The sequence below is a fragment of the Entelurus aequoreus genome, linkage group LG04 (genome assembly GCF_033978785.1).
Source record: "Entelurus aequoreus isolate RoL-2023_Sb linkage group LG04, RoL_Eaeq_v1.1, whole genome shotgun sequence".
Classification (NCBI taxonomy): Eukaryota; Metazoa; Chordata; class Actinopteri; order Syngnathiformes; family Syngnathidae; genus Entelurus; species Entelurus aequoreus.
The window spans coordinates 84355860-84374454 of record NC_084734.1 but is presented as its reverse complement, the minus strand read 5'-3'; the positions used below and the strand labels follow the sequence as shown (position 1 = coordinate 84374454).

General features: G+C 38.5%; 1 protein-coding gene across 3 annotated transcripts; it reads right to left on the bottom strand.

Annotated features, from left to right (window-relative positions):
* Positions 1 to 239: 239 nt before the first annotated feature.
* Positions 240 to 17396, bottom strand: LOC133648028 (complement C1q tumor necrosis factor-related protein 2-like). 3 transcript variants are annotated; one of them, XM_062043797.1, is made up of 3 exons: positions 17175 to 17389; positions 14345 to 14602; positions 240 to 2838 (listed from the first exon to the last, which is right to left on the bottom strand). In XM_062043797.1, the coding sequence occupies exons 2-3, from the start codon at positions 14592 to 14594 to the stop codon at positions 2213 to 2215; spliced, it is 876 nt and encodes a 291-aa protein (XP_061899781.1). In that variant the 5' UTR covers positions 14595 to 14602; positions 17175 to 17389; the 3' UTR covers positions 240 to 2212. The 3 variants fall into 3 exon arrangements, with proteins under 3 accessions (XP_061899781.1, XP_061899780.1, XP_061899779.1); XM_062043796.1 differs by lacking the exon at positions 14345 to 14602 and having other exon boundaries at positions 240 to 2825; positions 17175 to 17396; XM_062043795.1 differs by lacking the exon at positions 17175 to 17389 and having other exon boundaries at positions 14345 to 15833.
* Between the last annotated feature and the right edge of the window lie 1199 nt (positions 17397 to 18595).

The following is an 18595-nucleotide window of genomic DNA, read 5'->3' as shown; positions in this document are numbered from 1 at the left end:
CCGAGGATGTCGTTGTGGCTTGTGCAGCCCTTTGAGACGTTTGCGATTAAGAGCTATATATATATGTTATAATAACTTTGATTGATTGATTGATGAATAAATTACATTTTGCACTGTTGGATCTTAATAGGTTCTAAGTAGAGCTTTGAAATACAAACTAGAAGAAATGTGAATGAGACAAAAAATGTAAACAAATGTATTAAAACAATTGAATTTACAACAACTTTTTGACATTTTTATTTCTTATTTAGTTCTTGTTTTAGCTGTGATCTTAAACTTTGACTAGCTGATGAACAGCCTGTTTGTTTGCATTTTAAAGCTTCATTTAGAAACCTTCTTCAAAATGTGACCTGAAGGAGGTGACTACTTATGCAGTCGTTTACTTTTACTTTATACATGTTTTAATTACCCGTCAGAAATTTGTAAAAATCATTCTTGTCAAGTCTTGCTACTATCCAGGTGAGAGGCATGATTTATGATCTACAATAAACTTCCTGGAGCAGGGAAGCGATGAAACAGCAGACCACTCGATGATGTAAACATAAGCACACACACACAATAATTTGTCTGCGTTAGCACTTATAATAACAATATCACTAATACTTGATTAATATTCAAGTCACAAAATGTAAATGGGGTCTAATGTTGGCGCTTTTTGGGTGTTTTTATTGGGTTTTAAGGGCGGAATAGAGAATCTCTAAAAAAAAAAAGCCAAATTACCATTATTTAATTTATAAACACAATTAAAGGCTGAATTTAACCAAGGGTGTCGACTACTTTTCACAGGTAATATATGATATAAACTTCCAAGATTTAGTTAAAATGGGAGCATGTAACCTCCTTAAAGGCCTACTGAAATGAAATGTTTTTATTTAAACGGGGATAGCAGATCCATTCTATGTGTCATACTTGATCATTTCGCGATATTTCCATATTTTTGCTGAAAGGATTTAGCATAGAACAACGACGATAAAGTTCGCAACTTTTGGTCTCTGATTAAAAAAAGCCTTGCCGCTACCGGAAGTAGCGTGACGTCACAGGAGGAAGGGCTGCTCACATTTTCCTATTGTTTTCAATGCAGCGAGAGCGATTCGGACCGAGAAAGCGACGATTACCCCATTCATTTGAGCGAGGATGAAAGATTCGTGGATGAGGAACGTGAAAGTGAAGGACTAGCGTGCAGTGCAGGACGTATCTTTTTTCGCTCTGACCGTAACTTAGGTACAAGGGTTCATTGGATTCCACACTCTCTCCTTTTTCTATTGTGGATCACGCATTTGTATTTTAAACCACCTCGGATACTATATCCTCTTGAAAATGAGGGTCGAGAACGCGAAATGGACATTCACAGTGACTTTTATCTCCACGACAATACATCGGTGAAGCTCTTTAGCTACGGAGCTAACGTGATGGCATCGGGCTTAAATGCAGATAGAAACAAAAGAAATAAACCCCTGACTGGAAGGATAGACAGAAGATCAACAATACTATTAAACCATGGACAGGTAACTACACGGTTAATGCTTTCCAGCCTGGCGAAGCTTAACAATGCTGTTGCTAACGAGGCCATTGAAGCTAACTTAGCAACGGGACCTCACAGAGCTATGCTAAAAACATTAGCTATCCACCTACGCAAGCCAGCACTCATCTGCTCATCAACACCCGTGCTCACCTGCGTTCCAGAGATCGACGGAGCGACGAAAGACTTCACCCGATCACAGATGCGGTCGGCGACCCGCAGACGGAGGAAGTCAAGGTGAGGTCGGCGGCTCACAAGTCCTCCTGGTTGTGTTGCTGTAGTCCGCCGCTAATACACCGATCCCACCTACAACTTTCTTCTTTGCAGTCTTCATTGTTCATTAAAAAAATTGCAAAAGATTCACCAACACAGATGTCCAGAATACTGTGGAATTTTGAGATGAAAACAGAGCTTTTTGTATTGGATTACTTCCGTTTCAACGATTGACGTCACGCGCAAACGTCATCATACATAGTTTTCAACCGGAAGTTTAGCGGGAAATTTAAAATTGCACTTTATAAGTTAACCCGGCCGTATTGGCATGTGTTGCAATGTTAAGATTTCATCATTGATATATAAACTATCAGACTGCGTGGTCGGTAGTAGTGGCTTTCAGTAGGCCTTTAAATCTGTATTATCATTATTCGTTAGTTTTTAGCGCCATCTGGTGTCAAAACTGGGTGAATGAGAGTGTTAGGAGGCACCTTGTACACTAGGTGTTGCAGCAGCCTGATCAGCATAGATGAGAAAGCCTGTAAAGGTGCTGTCAGTCCAGAAGGGGTCAAAGAAAAGTCCGTTCTGGTCTGAGTAAAAGATCTGCAGCCAGACCTGGTCCAGATGCTGCAGGTGGAGAACAGTAGACCCTGATGCCACGTCGTGGTTGCCTGTATTCGCGTCAAATGTCTTAATCTTGTACTGTCCGTTGTGGACCAGCCCGATGGCTAAGTGCCTGTTGGCCACGGTAATGTCATAGGTGAAGTAATAGATTCCAGGGATGGCACAGACAAACTTTCCGCTGCTGGCGTTGTAGTGATTGCCCTCGTTGAGCAAGATGCGGCTGAAGGGAATGGGCATGCGCTCCTTAGGGTAGCTCTTCGACACGGCCACGGAGAAAGCCGAGCGGGCGCCGCTGCCACAATCGCAGCCTCCTGGTTCTCCCCTCGGTCCTGCGTCCCCACCATTTCCTTTCTGGCCTCTTTTTCCTGCCAGCCCTGGTGACCCCCGTTGACCCTTATGTCCTCGAGGTCCGGCCTTGCCAATGAGGCCCTCGCGGCCTTTCATTCCGGGTTTACCTGGATTTCCAAGCCTGCCCGGGTCACCTCAGGGAAAAATAAAAGGTAAGAGATGAATTATCCTTGACAATGTAAACACAAAACAATATGGCTACCATATTATTTTCATCTGCACTGAAGGTAATTTCATTTCAACACAGAATTGATTTTAAAATGGAGAATGTTACCACAGTAAGTATCATACCCAGAGGCATAGCACCAAATTCTGGGCCCCCATATACAAGACTCCTAAAGGACCCCACCCTAAACCCAAAGTCACACACTAGGTATATGTTTAAATGCACTAAAACACTAATAAGTACATGGATTTGGTTGAAATCACCTTTTTAAAACTAAATTACAAACTAAATGTGGGATATAAATAATAATTAGGGATGTCCGATAATGGCTTTTTGCCGATATCCGATATTCCGATATTGTCCAACTCTTTAATTACAGATACCGATATCAACCGATATATGCAGTCGTGGAATTAACACATTATTATGCCTAATTTGGACAACCATGTATGGTGAAGATAAGGTACTTTTAAAAATAAAATAAAAAAATAAGATAACTAAATTAAAAACATTTTCTTGAATAAAAAAGAAAGTAAAACAATATAAAAACAGTTACATAGAAACTAGTAATTAATGAAAATGAGTAAAATTAACTGTTAAAGGTTAGTACTATTAGTGGACCAGCAGCACGCACAATCATGTGTGCTTACGGACTGTATCCCTTGCAGACTGTATTGATATATATTGATATATAATGTAGGAACCAGAATATTGATAACAGAAAGAAATGGGGCGAGGGAGGTTTTTTGGGTTGGTGCACTAATTGTAAGTGTATCTTGTGTTTTTTATGTTGATTTAATAAAAAATAAAAAATAAAAAAACCCGATACAGATAATAAAAAAAAAACGATACCGATAATTTCCGATATTACATTTTAACGCATTTATCGGCCGATAATATCGGCAGGCCGATATTATCGGACATCCCTAATAATAATGGAAGTATAATTGTTTGTAAATGGTATATAATTGGTGCAAAGGTTTAACTAACACGTGCACAAGGATATTGCACATGCCTTTACTGTGTATATAATTAAACAGTATTTATGTTGTGTACAATGTGTATTTATAATATGTTGTGAAAAGGAAATTTCATCATTTTTGGAAGCTCATCTTGTATTTGACATTGTTTATAGGGTTAGGCGCAATAAGTGTTCAACCTCAGCCTAAACCCTTTCGCTCTGCAACATTTTTAATTTATGAATGTACAACTGTTTGTTTACGTAAAACTGTTTGTTTATTTTGTTGACCATTGACCGAAGAAAAAATAAAAATAAATAAAAAACACATGTAAAAGCCCTAATTAGGTTTTTGACTTTAAAAGATGGGATTAACATTTGTAGAACATATCTAGATAACTCCCTGAATAATTTAGATTAATTTTATTTATTTTTTTAAAGTGCCAATAAACTCAGTATAAAGTGGCCGGAATATGATTTTAAATTATCACATTACCTGTCATTGCTTAAATATGATTATCTCGTAGTTTTTCTTTGTGTCTTGCATTGAACAAAGAGAGTTTTTGATTGATTGATTGAGACTTTTATTAGTAGATTGCACAGTATAGTACATATTCCGTACAGTTTTTCAACTTGTTTAAGTCGGGGTCCACGTTAATCAATTCATGGTAAAGAGCACCACACGTATAATTTATTGCGTGTTAAACATACTTGGCTAAATAATATCGTCGGGAGGATTGGCACTACGAAACTTTAGGATTTACTAGTCGGCCACCAACGTTAGAATTTTTAAATATTGGCTGCAATATGAAACATTTGATTCCCCTCCGCTATGGCTGATTATGGAGGCCAGCTCAACTAAACCAGTATCTCTTAGGGCTCTGGTTCACTCTCCAATTCCCTCTTCTACGTAAAATCCACTTGTAAAAACCTGATTTAGGATGTGGGTTCAGTTTAAGCGCTATTTTGGTATGCAGACTATTTCTAGTCTGGCACCCATCACGGCTAATCATGCTTTCCCTCCCTCTCTTGTCCATAGTGCCATTTTAAGACGGTCAAGTCTGGGGATCAACATTAAAGATTTAGACACTTTCGCCTCTTTTCAGCAACTATATAATAAATGTTCACTCCCTAAGCAACACTTGTTTTTAGATACCTACAGATCCACAGTTTTGTTAGTAATGCTTTCCCTAGGTTTCCAGATATACCGACTGAAACAGTTTTAGATCTGTTTTTGACACCACTTCCCACTTTAAAAGGATCTATTACATGTATTTATAACCATTTTTTTTCTTGTACGCCCTGAGTCTCTGACTTCAACTAAGTCACTTTTGGAGGGGGATTTGCGTATGAGCCTGTCTTAGGGAAACTGGACAGAGATCTTAAATAGAGTTCATAAGTCTTCCATTTGTGTTAGACACAGCCTTATTCAATGCAAGCTAATACGTTGCACTTATTAGCAGTGTTGGGTTAGTTACTGAAAACCAGTAGTTAAAGTTACTAGTTACTTTATTTCAAAAGTAACTTAGTTACTAACTCAGTTACTTACACCAAAAAGTAATGCGTTACTGTGAAAAGTACCGTAATTTCCGGACTATAAGCCGCACCTGACTATAAGCCGCACCAGCTAAATTTAGGGGAAAATACAGATTGCTCCATATATAAGCCGCACCCGACTATAAGCCGCAGGGTTTTGATGTGTAATTACCGTAGTATTTAGGGGTTCCTGCTACCACGGAGGGGATTGTCGGGACAGAGATGACTGTCTGGGAACGCAAAGCGTCCCATTTATTAACAATACATCTTTCAATCATTCAATCAAACTTTCACATCTTTGACATGGCGAACAGCATTCGTGCAGAGTACAAATAATACAACGGTGCAAAGTAATACAAAGTGCTCGCCTGTACGTTATCAAAATAACCAGCCTACCGGTATATGAAAATTCAGTCTTTAATCATTGTGTCATCGTCTTCCTCCTGCGTACTAAAACCACCGAAATCCTCTTCGTCGGTGTCGGAGAAGAACAGGCCGTAAATAAGCCGCACCCTTGTATAAGCCGCAGGGACCAGAACGAGGGGAAAAAGTAGCGGCTTATAGTCCGGAAATTACGGTAACTATTTAGTTACTTCTTTTTTTTTTTTAAAGCTCCCATTAATGCCCTTTTAGCCTTCATTTCAGTACTGTTATTGCATTGGAGAATAATACAATCTGTTGATCAGCGCTAGGAATTTTCAAAATGGGGTCCCGAGGACCCCATCAAATCATAAAAATGGGGTCCTACAGTAAATTTTTGGGGTCCCACTTTTTGTAAGCGTTTTGAAAAAAAAAAAAAGATAAACGTATGCATTATCCTGTTATATCTCACATTCTGTATTGTGTTTTGGAAAAAAGATTGTCATAAACGTTACTTAATTCATTAAAAATAAATAATAAAAAAAGAAAACAAATGTGTGTACATATGTAAATGTATTCAGTTATAAACATTCATTCACTTTCTTCTTTCCTTCATGGATCTAAACTTTACCGCTGCTGGTAGTTTTTTCTGTTTTTTTATTTAATAAGTTGTAAGTGTATTTATTTCAGTATAAAAGTGTAAAAATTGTTTTGCTTCGGTCATGGAATGATGATAATAATAAGTATAAGTATATATAATGGTGTGCCAGGGCATACATACATTTTATATTTAACGCTTAAATCTCTGGAGTCCACATCAACTTCAGATCTATCCCTCATTTCAAAATGTTTTAGTTTTTATTATGTTGTTTTTTTGTTTGTTTGTTTTTCCGCCCTTTTTTGTCAAACAAAACTGTGTTTTTAATGGCAAACACACAAGATATGCAAAATCTTCCACCAAAAATATTTTTCAAAGTGCAATATTTGATGTGAAGTAATCGGAACCTTGGATAGCTCAATAATTCATAATAACATTGATTTTGATTCAATATTATGTTTTGAGTAATGACAGTTTGAAAGAAATTGATTAACGTGGACCCTGACTTAAACAAGTTGAAAAACTTATTCTGGTGTTACGATTTAGTGGTCAATTGTACGGAATATGTACTGTACTGTGCAATCTACTAATAAAAGTCTCAATCAATCAATCCACTCCCTCTCTCTCCGTCTCTGCCCCTCCCTCACGAATGCTGCTGCGTGCACAATTTGTTTGTCTGCCTCCTGCAGGAATGGGGTGTGTATGGCCCGGCCTCAAAGCCAGCGGCAGTTGAGTAGATTGCCCAGCTGGGGCTGATTATCTAATCCCCTGCCGCCCTTATTAGCAGCAGCCGGAACGAGACACGTTGTTGGAGTTGGAGCCAGAGAAAGACACAAGAACAGAGACACGCCGGACTGAAAAGTCCAAAAATATATTGCTGGAAAGCAATCCCTACAGGTGTGCATGACAATAAAAACTTGCTCAACCCTGTACACCGGGCTCAAGAAGATCTGTCGGAATCAGGAGAACCCCCACCCCCCACCCCACCCCCAAGAGGGAAACATCCACAATGACATGTTATTATGAATGTGCCTATTACTACATTGCATACCTACAGATCATAACAGAATGCATAAAAAAAGAAATACATGTGAGCTTGTCATATATAAGGATTGTGAATGACAGGCAAAATTTAGCCCAAAAATACTGTTCCCCTTTAAGTCTCCATATATTTTTTTTACACACTATATTCATTTTATATTTAAATGTATGAAATTATTTTTTTATAACTTACATATTTAAATGAGAGGGGAAAAAAGCAGGGTCCTCCCTGTGCTTGGGGCCCCAATACAACATCCCTATTAAGCCCTCCACTTTGACTCTCCTGCCTACACCCATTTCTATAATAAAAGCGTCGTAAAAATGTCACATTTTAAAATGTCAGAGTCTACAATAGGTTTTATTTGTTGTATTATACAATTTTTCTCACAAATATTTGCCAAAACAGATGTGAAAAGTGGAATGTTGGTAATGGGCTGATTATGGTTTTGGTTTATATGAATTGTATTTTGAAATATCCATCCATCTGTTATATTATCATTGTTATTATTATTATTGTTATATTATATTGTCATATTATTATTATGATCCATTTGTTATATTTTGAAATATAACAAATATACGGAGCCCCTAAAGCAGGGGTCACCAACCTTTTTGAAACCAAGAGCTACTTCTTGGGTACTGATTAATGCGAAGGGCTACCAGTTTGACACACACTTAAATAAACTGCCAGAAATAGCCAATTTGCTCAATTTACCTTTAACTCTATGTATCCGATTCTGATTCTGATTATTATTAATAATTAATGATATTTACACTTAATTGAACGGTTTAAAAGAGGAGAAAACACGAAAAAAATGACAATTCAATTTTGAAACATAGTTTATCTTCAATTTCGACTCTTTAAAATTCAAAATTCAACCGAAAAAAAGAAGAGAAAAACTAGCTAATTCGAATCTTTTTAAAAAAAATTAAAAAAGAATTTATGGAACATCATTAGTAATTTTTCCTGATTAAGATTAATTTTAGGATTTTGATGACATGTTTTAAATAGGTTAAAATCCAATCTACACTTTGTTAGAATATATAACAAATTGGACCGAGCTATATTTCTAACAAAGACAATTCATTATTTCTTCTAGATTTTCCAGAACAAAAATTTTAAAAGAAATTCAAAAGACTTTGAAATAAGATTCAAATTTGATTCTACAGATTTTCTAGATTTGCCAGAATATTTTTCTTTAATTTTAATTATAAGTTTGAAGAAATATTTCACAAATATTCTTCGTTGAAAAAACAGAAGCTAAAATGAAGAATTAAATTAAAATGTATTTATTATTCTTTACAATAAAAAAAATAAATTTACTTGAACATTGATTTAAATTGTCAGGAAAGAAGAGGAAGGAATTTAAAAGGTAAAAAGGTATATGTGTTTAAAAATCCTAAAATCATTTTTAAGGTTGTATTTTTTCTCTAAAATTGTCTTTCTGAAAGTTATAAGAAGCAAAATAAAAAAATTGATGAATTTATTTAAACAAGTGAAGACCAAGTCTTTAAAATATTTTCTTGGATTTTCAAATTCTATTTGAGTTTTGTCTCTCTTAGAATTAAAAATGTCGGGCAAAGCGAGACCAGCTTGCTAGTAAATAAATACAATTTAAAAAATAGAGGCAGCTTACTGGTAAGTGCTGCTATTTGAGCTATTTTTAGAACAGGCCAGCGGGCTACTCATCTGGTCCTTACGGGCTACCTGGTGCCCGTGGGCACCGTGTTGGTGACCCCTGCCCTAAAGGGACATGGGGGAAAAAAATATATAATTATTTTTTATTTTTTTAAATAATTTTTTTAGACATGTATCTCGTGCGCACGAGAAACTATTTTATAACTTTTTATAAAGTTATAAAAATATATATATTTTTTTTTATTTTTATTTTTTTATACATGTATCTCGTGCGCACGAGAAAGTTTGTCGTGCGCACGAGATACATGTCTAAAAAAAATTCAAAATTAAATAAAATTATAAAAAATGTAATTTCCCCCATATCCCTTTAGGGGCTCCGTACAAATCAAATGGAAAACAATTTGTTCTTTTTTGTGTCAAAAAACATAACTAGATCTAAAAAAACAGTTTGATTTTCATTTTATATTTTGTATATTAATAAAATGGCGACTTTCTGGTTTTTAAAAACACTAAAATAAATCTAGAATATAAATTGTGGTAGTCAGTAGTTTTATTTTTAGATCAAGCAGGGTGAAAATTATGGAATCATGCTGTAAATTTTTCATTTCCAAAATGAACACCTGTATCAGATAAAATCTGTTCATTAGTCTGCAGTTAATTAGGAGTGTTCACACTTTGGAGAGCTGTTGCGCCAGGTGGATTGACATGAATCAACACGAGTGATCAATTGAAACAAAAGAGAGGATTATCAAACTTCTTCAACATCAAGCAATGTTGCAAAGGCTGTTTATTGTTCACAGCCAGCTGTGTCTAACATCTGGAACAAGTACAAACAACATGCGAAGGTTGAAAAAGGAAAGCATACTTGTAGACCAAGGAAAAAATCAAAGCGTCAAAACAGAAAACTTAATGTCTTGAAAACAGAAAATGCACAGCAAAACAAATCAAGAACAAATGGGCGGAAACTGGAGTATCATCTTCGACCAGACTTTAAGAAACTGTCTGAAGGAAAATGGGATTTAAATAGAGACAATCTAAACAAAAGCAGTCATTCACAGCTAAAGAGAAAAAAACAAGATTACAATTAGCATGTGTGATTAAGGGCTATATAGGTCAACTTTGATTGATTGATAAGGAAAAGCAATCGTGGACTATGGATGACTGGATGAAAGCCATATTCAGTGATTAATCACAAGTCTGCATTGGGCAATGTTAGAACTTTTGTTTGGTATCACTCAGATGAGATTTGTGAAGACGACTGCCTGAAGAAAACATGCAAATTGTCCCTGGTGATATGTGGCTGCAAGTCAGCTAATGGCACTGGGGAGATGGCTGTCATTACATCTTCAACAAATGCACAAGTTTACAATGACATTTTGGACACTTTTCTTATTTCATCAATTGACAGGATGTTTGGGGATGATGTCATAATTTTTCAAGATAATAATGTATCGTGCCATAGAGCAAAAACTGTGAAAATGTTCCCTTGAAGAAAGACACCTAAGGTCAATGTCATGGCCTGCAAATAGTCTGAACCTGAATCCAATAGAAAATCTGTGGTGGAAATGGAATAAAATGGTCCATGACAAGCCGGCAACCTGCAAAGCTGATCTGACAGCAGCAATCAGAGAAAGTCGGAGGAAGATTGATGACGAGTTTTGTTACTCGTTAAGTCCATGCCTCAGAGAGTGCAAGCTGTTATAAAAGCCAGAGGTGGTGCAACAAAGGACTAGTGGTATGTAGTGTTTATTTGTTTTTCATGATTCCATAATTGTTTCCTCAGAATTGAGTGATTCCAATTTATTTTTTTTTACTCTGCTTGACCAAAAAAATATTGTGACTGACTACCACAATTTATATTCTTGATTTATTTTCGTGTTTCTTAAAGCCAGAAAGTTGACATTTGAAATGACTATAGTTTAATGTCATGTCTGTTATTTGCTTTTTTTTTTTCTACAAGTGAATGAACATCCTTCAAGACTGGAGATTTCATAATTTTCGCCAGTGGTTGTATATCGTCCTCATCATCTGGGGCCGTACTTATCAAGCTTCTTAGAATTACTCCTAAGAAGTCTGCTAAGAGTTGACTTAAGAGTAAATAAATTCTTCGCTGAAAGCTGCACTTAAAAGTTAGTTATCAAGCGTCTTACTCACACTTTCAGCGAAGTGTAGGACTGAATCTTAAGTGTCACACTCAGAGCTGAATTACGACATTACTATGTGCCGTAAACGGAATTTTAGGTGACGTCATTTCTGTGTCCATAGAAATGACCAATCACGGAAGGGAATCCGTTGTCTAAGAATAAAGAAATATCTTGGAAATATTTAAGTGGACAATGGGAGTGTATATTTTGACAATAAACTACAAAATAATACAAAACAAACTAGTCCCCGCCGGCACTCACGCTACCGCTCCCTCTCTTCTCTCGCCCACACACTCACTGACATCACTCACCTCACGGCCACACACATACGCTACTGTCATAACATTTTGTTTCCAATTCATTAATTAGGCAACTAATTTGAAACTGGTGTGGGTGGCTCTATATATACTAGCCCACTGCAGACACATGCAGAAATCAACAAGGAATCGAAAAGTATTAAATCTGTGACAAAAATAATATCCGCTCTGTCTAAACGATACCGTTTGATCAGCTGCTCGTCATCAAAAAAAACAAAAACATTGTTCCGTTCCCTGAACGTTCACGCACGTCTCTCTCGCCTCAGTGCCATCCCCTGCTGGCAACTCCTAACCACTTAAGACACCTCTGAAGGTCTCTTAAATATCGTGGAGAGTAGGAATGATTCTTAGACTTAAGAACGTTGATAAAAAGCTTTTATTCTTAAGTTTGAGAGTAGGACTAAATTTCGCAAATTCTCAGGACTTAAGTGTAAAATGGCACTCTAAGAAGGTTGATAAGTACGGCCCCTGGTCTTTATGACGAAGGATACAACACTTCCGGATCCCCCCCCCAGCCCCCCAACAGGCCAGGCTTTAAATAGCGACTTTCAGTTCCGTTGTCAGAATGTTTGGTCCATTTTTACGTTTCTGCTGAATGATTATTTATATTTTTGTCATATGAAATGAAAATCAAACATTTTTAGATGTAGTTCATTGCTCTTTGGAACTGAAAAAAAGAATGTGTTGATTTCCAATTTAATATTTTTGTATTTATATTTTTTAATCAGAGAGTAGAGTCTTACTGACTAACGAGTGCATTTCATTTTTGGACCAAGTAAGGAAAAGTTTAATATGTTTTCCATTAATGTTCTACATAATTTTTTTTAGACCTTTAACATCAAAACTGTAGCCACCATTATGGATGTCCGATAATGGCTTTTTGCCGATATCCGATATTCTGATATTGTCCAACTCTTAATTACTGATACCGATATCAACCGATACCGATATATACAGTCATGAAATTAACACATTATCATGCTTGATTTGGACAACCAGGTATGGTAAGGTCCTTTTTAAAAAAAAATTTAAAAATAAAATAAGATAAATAAATTAAAAACGTTTTCTTGAATAAAAAAGAAAGTAAAACAATATAAAAACAGTTACATAGAAACTAGTAATTAATGAAAATGAGTAAAATTAAAGGTTAGTACTATTAGTGGACCAGCAGCACGCACAATCAAGTGTGCTTACGGACTGTATCCCTTGCAGACTGTATTGATATATATTGATATATAATGTAGGAACCAGAATATTAATAACAGAAAGAAACAACCCTTTTGTGTGAATGAGTGTGAATGAGTGTAAATAGGGGAGGGCGTTTTTTTGGGTTGGTGCACTAATTATAAGTGTATCTTGTGTTTTTTATGTTGATTTAATTAAAAAATAAAAATAAATAAATAAATAAAAACGATACCGATAATTTAAAAAAACGATACAGATAATTTCCGATATTACATTTTAAAGCATTTATCGGCAGGCCGATATTATCGGACATCTCTAATTTCAATGGTTGAAATCTGCTCTTTTGGGTGTTATACGAGTTATTACGGTAATCTACATCACAGCAGCTCAGACCAGGAACAAAGCGGAGTGGGCGGGGTTTGTTATCAGAGCAGCCAGCCCGAAACGCATGTGTCAGGAACAGATGTGGAAGCACATTTTTACAACAAATTTCTGCATAAAAGTGATAATATACCATATTGTAGGTGTTTTTTACACTTTGCATTCATGTTTTGCTGTTTGTTACATTTTTGTTGTGTTTTGCTTGATTGTAAAAGATGTTTATCGATGAGCTGGTCTGAGAAGTAAAAGAGGAGAGATGTTCATATGTTGTTAAAATTCAGTGTTTTATTGTTCATAGTTAATTGTAAATCTCAATTTCTTTATTTTAATGTACACTACCGTTCAAAAGTTTGGGGTCACATTGAAATGTCCTTATTTTCAATGAAGATAACTTTAAACTAGTCTTAACTTTAAAGAAATACACTCTATACATGGCTAATGTGGTAAATGACTATTCTAGCTGCAAATGTCTGCTTTTTGGTGCAATATCTACATAGGTGTATAGAGGCCCATTTCCAGCAACTATCACTCCAGTGTTCTAATGGTACAATGTGTTTGCTCATTGGCTCAGAAGGCTAATTGATGATTAGGAAACCCTTGTGCAATCATGTTCACACATCTGAAAACAGTTTAGCTCGTTACAGAAGCTACAAAACTGACCTTCCTTTGAGCAGATTGAGTTTCTGGAGCATCACATTTGTGGGGTCAATTAAACGCTCAAAATGGCCAGAAAAAGAGAACTTTCATCTGAAACTCGACAGTCTATTCTTGTTCTTAGAAATGAAGGCTATTCCACAAAATTGTTTGGGTGACCCCAAACTTTTGAACGGTAGTGTACATTTTGGGTGTCACATTCTGTAAAAAACTGTAAAATTCCATTCCGTTTTTTCGAGGTGGTCTGTCAAATTTTTTTTAGAATTCTATCGGACATTGTGACTTTTGGTATCAGGGTTCCTGAAAAAAAGGGACCCAAACACACATACGGTACAGCAGATTTTTACAGCTAAATGTGTATATATAATTTATACACACATACACATTGGCGCCCCAGACACATTTTTTCTCTCAATGTGGCCCCCCCAAGTCAAAATATTTGCCCAGCTCTGGTTTACATGCAAATCTCCTATTCTATACACTGTACCTTGAAATGGAAATATATTTTTCGAATAGTAATTGCTTCAGTTTTCTCACGATTTGGTCTTAGTTTGCTATTTCGGAACAGATTACTAATGAAAACCGAGTTACCACTGCGTTAATATAACAATTTTAAGAAGCAAACATTTGTTCCCTCAAAGTACATCAGGGGGTCAAGTACCTGCATCTCCTTTTTCTCCTTTATCTCCATCCTTTCCATCTGGACCATCCTTTCCAGGGGTCCCCATTGGCCCCATCGCCCCTGGTGATCCGGGTTGGCCCGGGTTCCCTGCGGGCCCCACTGGGCCTGGCAGACTACACACTAAATTGGAGGAGTGGATGGTGATGTTACGCCCTTTCCTGGGTGAGGAATAAATGGACTGGGAGAGGACAACTGAGAGCAGGCAGAAGGTCACACAGGAGTGAAGCATGATTGTCGCTGAGGAGACACGAAGAAAAGTTAGTTCAAGGCCAAAATTATTGCGTACCTGTCCATCGGACGCCAGATAATGTGGTGGTGTTGAGGGACCCGTAGCGCCGAAATGACTGGAATTTCCCAAACAAGTTCTCTTTATGTGTTTTTTGCTCATTAAGATGAATCTGGCAGTCGTTTCCCATAATGTCAATTCGTTTTTGAGTAATCAATATTGACTCGATACGTCGCCCCCTCTTGTTGTGACGTCATCTACAGAACTGCAGCCCATTCCCCCGCATAGACAGTGTGGATAAATGCATGTAAAACTATTATTTTCATCACTTAATTGCATGTTTTTGTCGCTCTGGTCCTTGATTACTTCAAAACTGATACGGTCAACAATATGAGCAAACAAGAAAATATAAAATAATTCCCTTATCCTCTCCCATAGACACCATAGCCTGTTTCCTCATGCTCTTTCAGCATTTCCTCAAGCATCTTCAGGAAATCATCCGTAGAAGAGGACGCAAAATAGAATATTTGCCGCTTACTTTTTTCTTTTTATGTTTCAGTCTTTCTCCCCCATGAGGATTTCTGACTTTTGGGGGTTGCATTAACCTTTCTTCTACATGTCAGAATCATTCAAAATTATCGCTACAAATACAATTCTCTCGTTTGGTACGTCCCATCGAGTCAATTTGACTGGAGCGGTCCATACTTTCCTCATATCTTCATCATTTGGAGTTGTATGGAGGCCGACCCCTTCTTTAGTTGTAGTGCTTTATAACCTGCACCAATGCATCCGGCAGACATATTTGATCATTCCTGCGAATTATGTGCGAATATAACATGATTGGGATTGGCAGACCTGGGGTGGTGGTTCCTCTCTTTAAGAAGGTGAACCGGAGGGTGTTTTCCAACTATCGTGGGATCACACGGTAAGGTCTATTCAGGTGTACTGGAGAGGAGGCTACGCCGGATAGTCGAACCTTGGATTCAGGAGGAACAGTGTGGTTTTCGTCCTGGTCGTGGAACTATACTCTCGGCAGGGTCCTTGAGGGTGCATGGGAGTTTGCCCAACCAGTCTACATGTGCTTTGTGGACCTGGAGAAGGCATTCGACCGTGTACTCCTGTGGGAAGTGCTCAGAGAGTATGGGGTAGCGGACTGTCTGATTGTGGCGGTGTGCTCCCTGTATGATCAGTGTCAGAGCTTGGTCCGCATTGCCGGCAGTAAGTCGGACCCGTTTCCAGTGAGGGTTGGACTCCGCCAAGGCTGCCCTTTGTCACCGATTCTGTTCATAACTTTTATGGACAGAATTTCTATGCGTTGAGGGGATCTAGTTTGGTGGCTGCAGGATTAGGTCTCTGCTTTTTGCAGATGATGTGGTACTGATGGCCTCATCTGGCCAGGATCTTCAGCTCTCACTGGATCGGTTCGCAGCCGAGTGTGAAGCGACTGGGATGGGAATCAGCACCTCCAAGTCCGAGTCCATGGTTCTCGCCCGGAAAAGGGTGGAGTGCCATCTCCGGGTTGGGGAGGAGATCTTGCCCCAGGTGGAGGAGTTCAAGTACCTCGGAGTCTTGTTCACAAGTGAGGGAAGAGTGGATCGTGAGATCGACAGACGGATCGGTGCGGCGTCTTCAGTAATGCGGACGCTGTATCGATTCGTTGTGGTGAAGAAGGAGCTGAGCCGGAAGGCAAAGCTCTCAATTTACCGGTCGATCTACGTTCCCATCCTCGCCTATGGTCATGAGCTTTGGGTTATGACCGAAAGGACAAGATCACGGGTACAAGCGGCTGAAATTAGTTTCCTCCGCCGGGTGGCAGGGGTGAGAAGCTCTGTCATCCGGGAGGAGCTCAAAGTAAAGCCGCTGCTCCTCCACATCGAGAGGAGCCAGATGAGGTGGTTCGGGCATCTGGTCAGGATGCCACCCGAACGCCTCCCTAGGGAGATGTTTCGGGCACGTCCGACCGGTAGGAGGCCACGGGGAAGACCCAGGACACGTTGGGAAGACTATGTCTCCCGGCTGGCCTGGGAACGCCTCGGGATCCCCCGGGAGGAGCTGGACGAAGTGGCTGGGGAGAGGGAAGTCTGGGCTTCCCTGCTCAGGCTGCTGCCCCCGCGACCCAACCTCGGATAAGCGGAAGAAGACGGATGGGATTGAGGAAGCCACCAAAACACACACTACGCAATATGAAATTGCCTCCAGTCTTCTGTAGGTGACGTCAGCAGGGTGATTCAGATTGTGGAGCTAAAAGTGAGCATTCCAAAATATGCTGATACTCGTTAGAAAACAAGCCAAAATTCACTACTTTGTCTCTTTGACTATTTTGACGTCATTTTTTTGCAGCCCTTTGAGACACTTGTGATTTAGGGCTATATAAATAAACATTGATTGATTGATTTTAGTTCCTGTGCTGGACAATGAGTCGACAACATGCGTGTTTTAGCTTATTGGCTAGCACTGCTCGACTTAGAAGCCCAAGCAGGGTGCAGGGATGGACCCGCGCCACACATGCTTGTCTGGCGTCGTCTCTTAAACACCCACAAACCAAGTTGAAATGATGCCTTCTGGTGACCAAAAGTTACTCACCGGCTGAAAATGACGACTGGCTCTTCTGGCAGAGTCAAAGTCAGTCTTCTACACAAGATAGCAAGCGTTCCTTCATGACCTTTCTTCCAGGCAAATCTGTCGGAGAAGCGCCGCAAGGAACTGTGCAACTCGCTGTCCATAACATCCGCCCAGTTACTCTGCACCAAAAAAAAAAAAAATGTTTTCACCATGATGTCATAAAATTCAAGTAAGTGCAACAGTTTTGCACAGAAACGGAAGCAGTGATGCTTCATGTACAAATACATGATTTTAGGGGGCGTCGATCGCAAAATCGACATGTCTGCATGTGCGTATTAAAGATTAGACAGGAAAGGATTCCAGATGTGTTTGTCACTCTGAGACACGGTCCAGCTGTTGGGAGTCATGGCTGTGTTCGGTCACCAGTGCATTCACGTTGGACTACAAACCCTGGGAACAGAAATTGTTGAGGAAATATGAAGTAAAAAGCATGAACTTTAACAGTCTATGCTAGTGCTGATCATCTTTATCTGGAAATACTTCTTCATGATTTCCTCCCAGTCTACCATTCTTTGTGAAAGGGGAAAATGTTGCATGTAGCACCTTTTTCTTTTTATTAATCCCATATGCAGGGTCGTGATGCTGGTTAACTCGCATAGAAAAGAATGCAACATGTCATTATAAACCAACTTTTAACATGTAAAAAGTTAAGTACGGTAGACCCTGACACAAAAACAAGAGAATACTGTCACCTAGTGGCCTTTTGGAGGTACTCGTCTGTAATTGTTGCATATTGCGCTAAGTATCCCGGCGCTTTTTAATGTCACACTGTGTTCAAGTCCTGGTTCTATGGTTGTCATCACACTTTGCCATCAAGCAAAAGCAAGTGTGTGAGGACTCAAGGTTTTTTAGCACGACAATTGTGTGATATCCAAGTATTGTTTGACTGTTTATTTCCAGAAAATGTGGCATAATTGCCAACATTTTGCACTAAAATATCAATTGTAATAAACTGTGAGGCGCGAAACTGTGTTATCAGAAAGTGCTTCTTTCAATCATGAGTGGCAGATCCCACTAAATTAGTCTTCTGGAGTGACGTACAAGCTACGTATGACATCGGTTTTCACTACCATCATCGATATACACTACCATTCAAAAGTTTGGGGTCACATTGAAATGTCCTTATTTTCAATGAAGATAACTTTAAACTAGTCTTAACTTGAAAGAAATACACTCTATACATTGCTAATGTGGTAAATGACTATTCTAGCTGCAAATGTCTGCTTTTTGGTGCAATATCTACATAGGTGTATAGAGGCCCATTTCCAGCAACTATCACTCCAGTGTTCTAATGGTACAATGTGTTTGCTCATTGGCTCAGAAGGCTAATTGATGATTAGAAAACCCTTGTGCAATCATGTTCACACATCTGAAAACACTTT

Coding starts and splice junctions, on each gene's coding strand:
- LOC133648028 (XM_062043795.1), bottom strand. CDS start 14,753: ATGAGCAAAAAACACATAAAGAGAACTTGTTTGGGAAATTCCAGTCAT. Junction 2,839..14,344: donor AGGAGAAAAAGGAGATGCAG/GTACTTGACCCC, acceptor TTTTTCCCTGAG/GTGACCCGGGCAGGCTTGGA.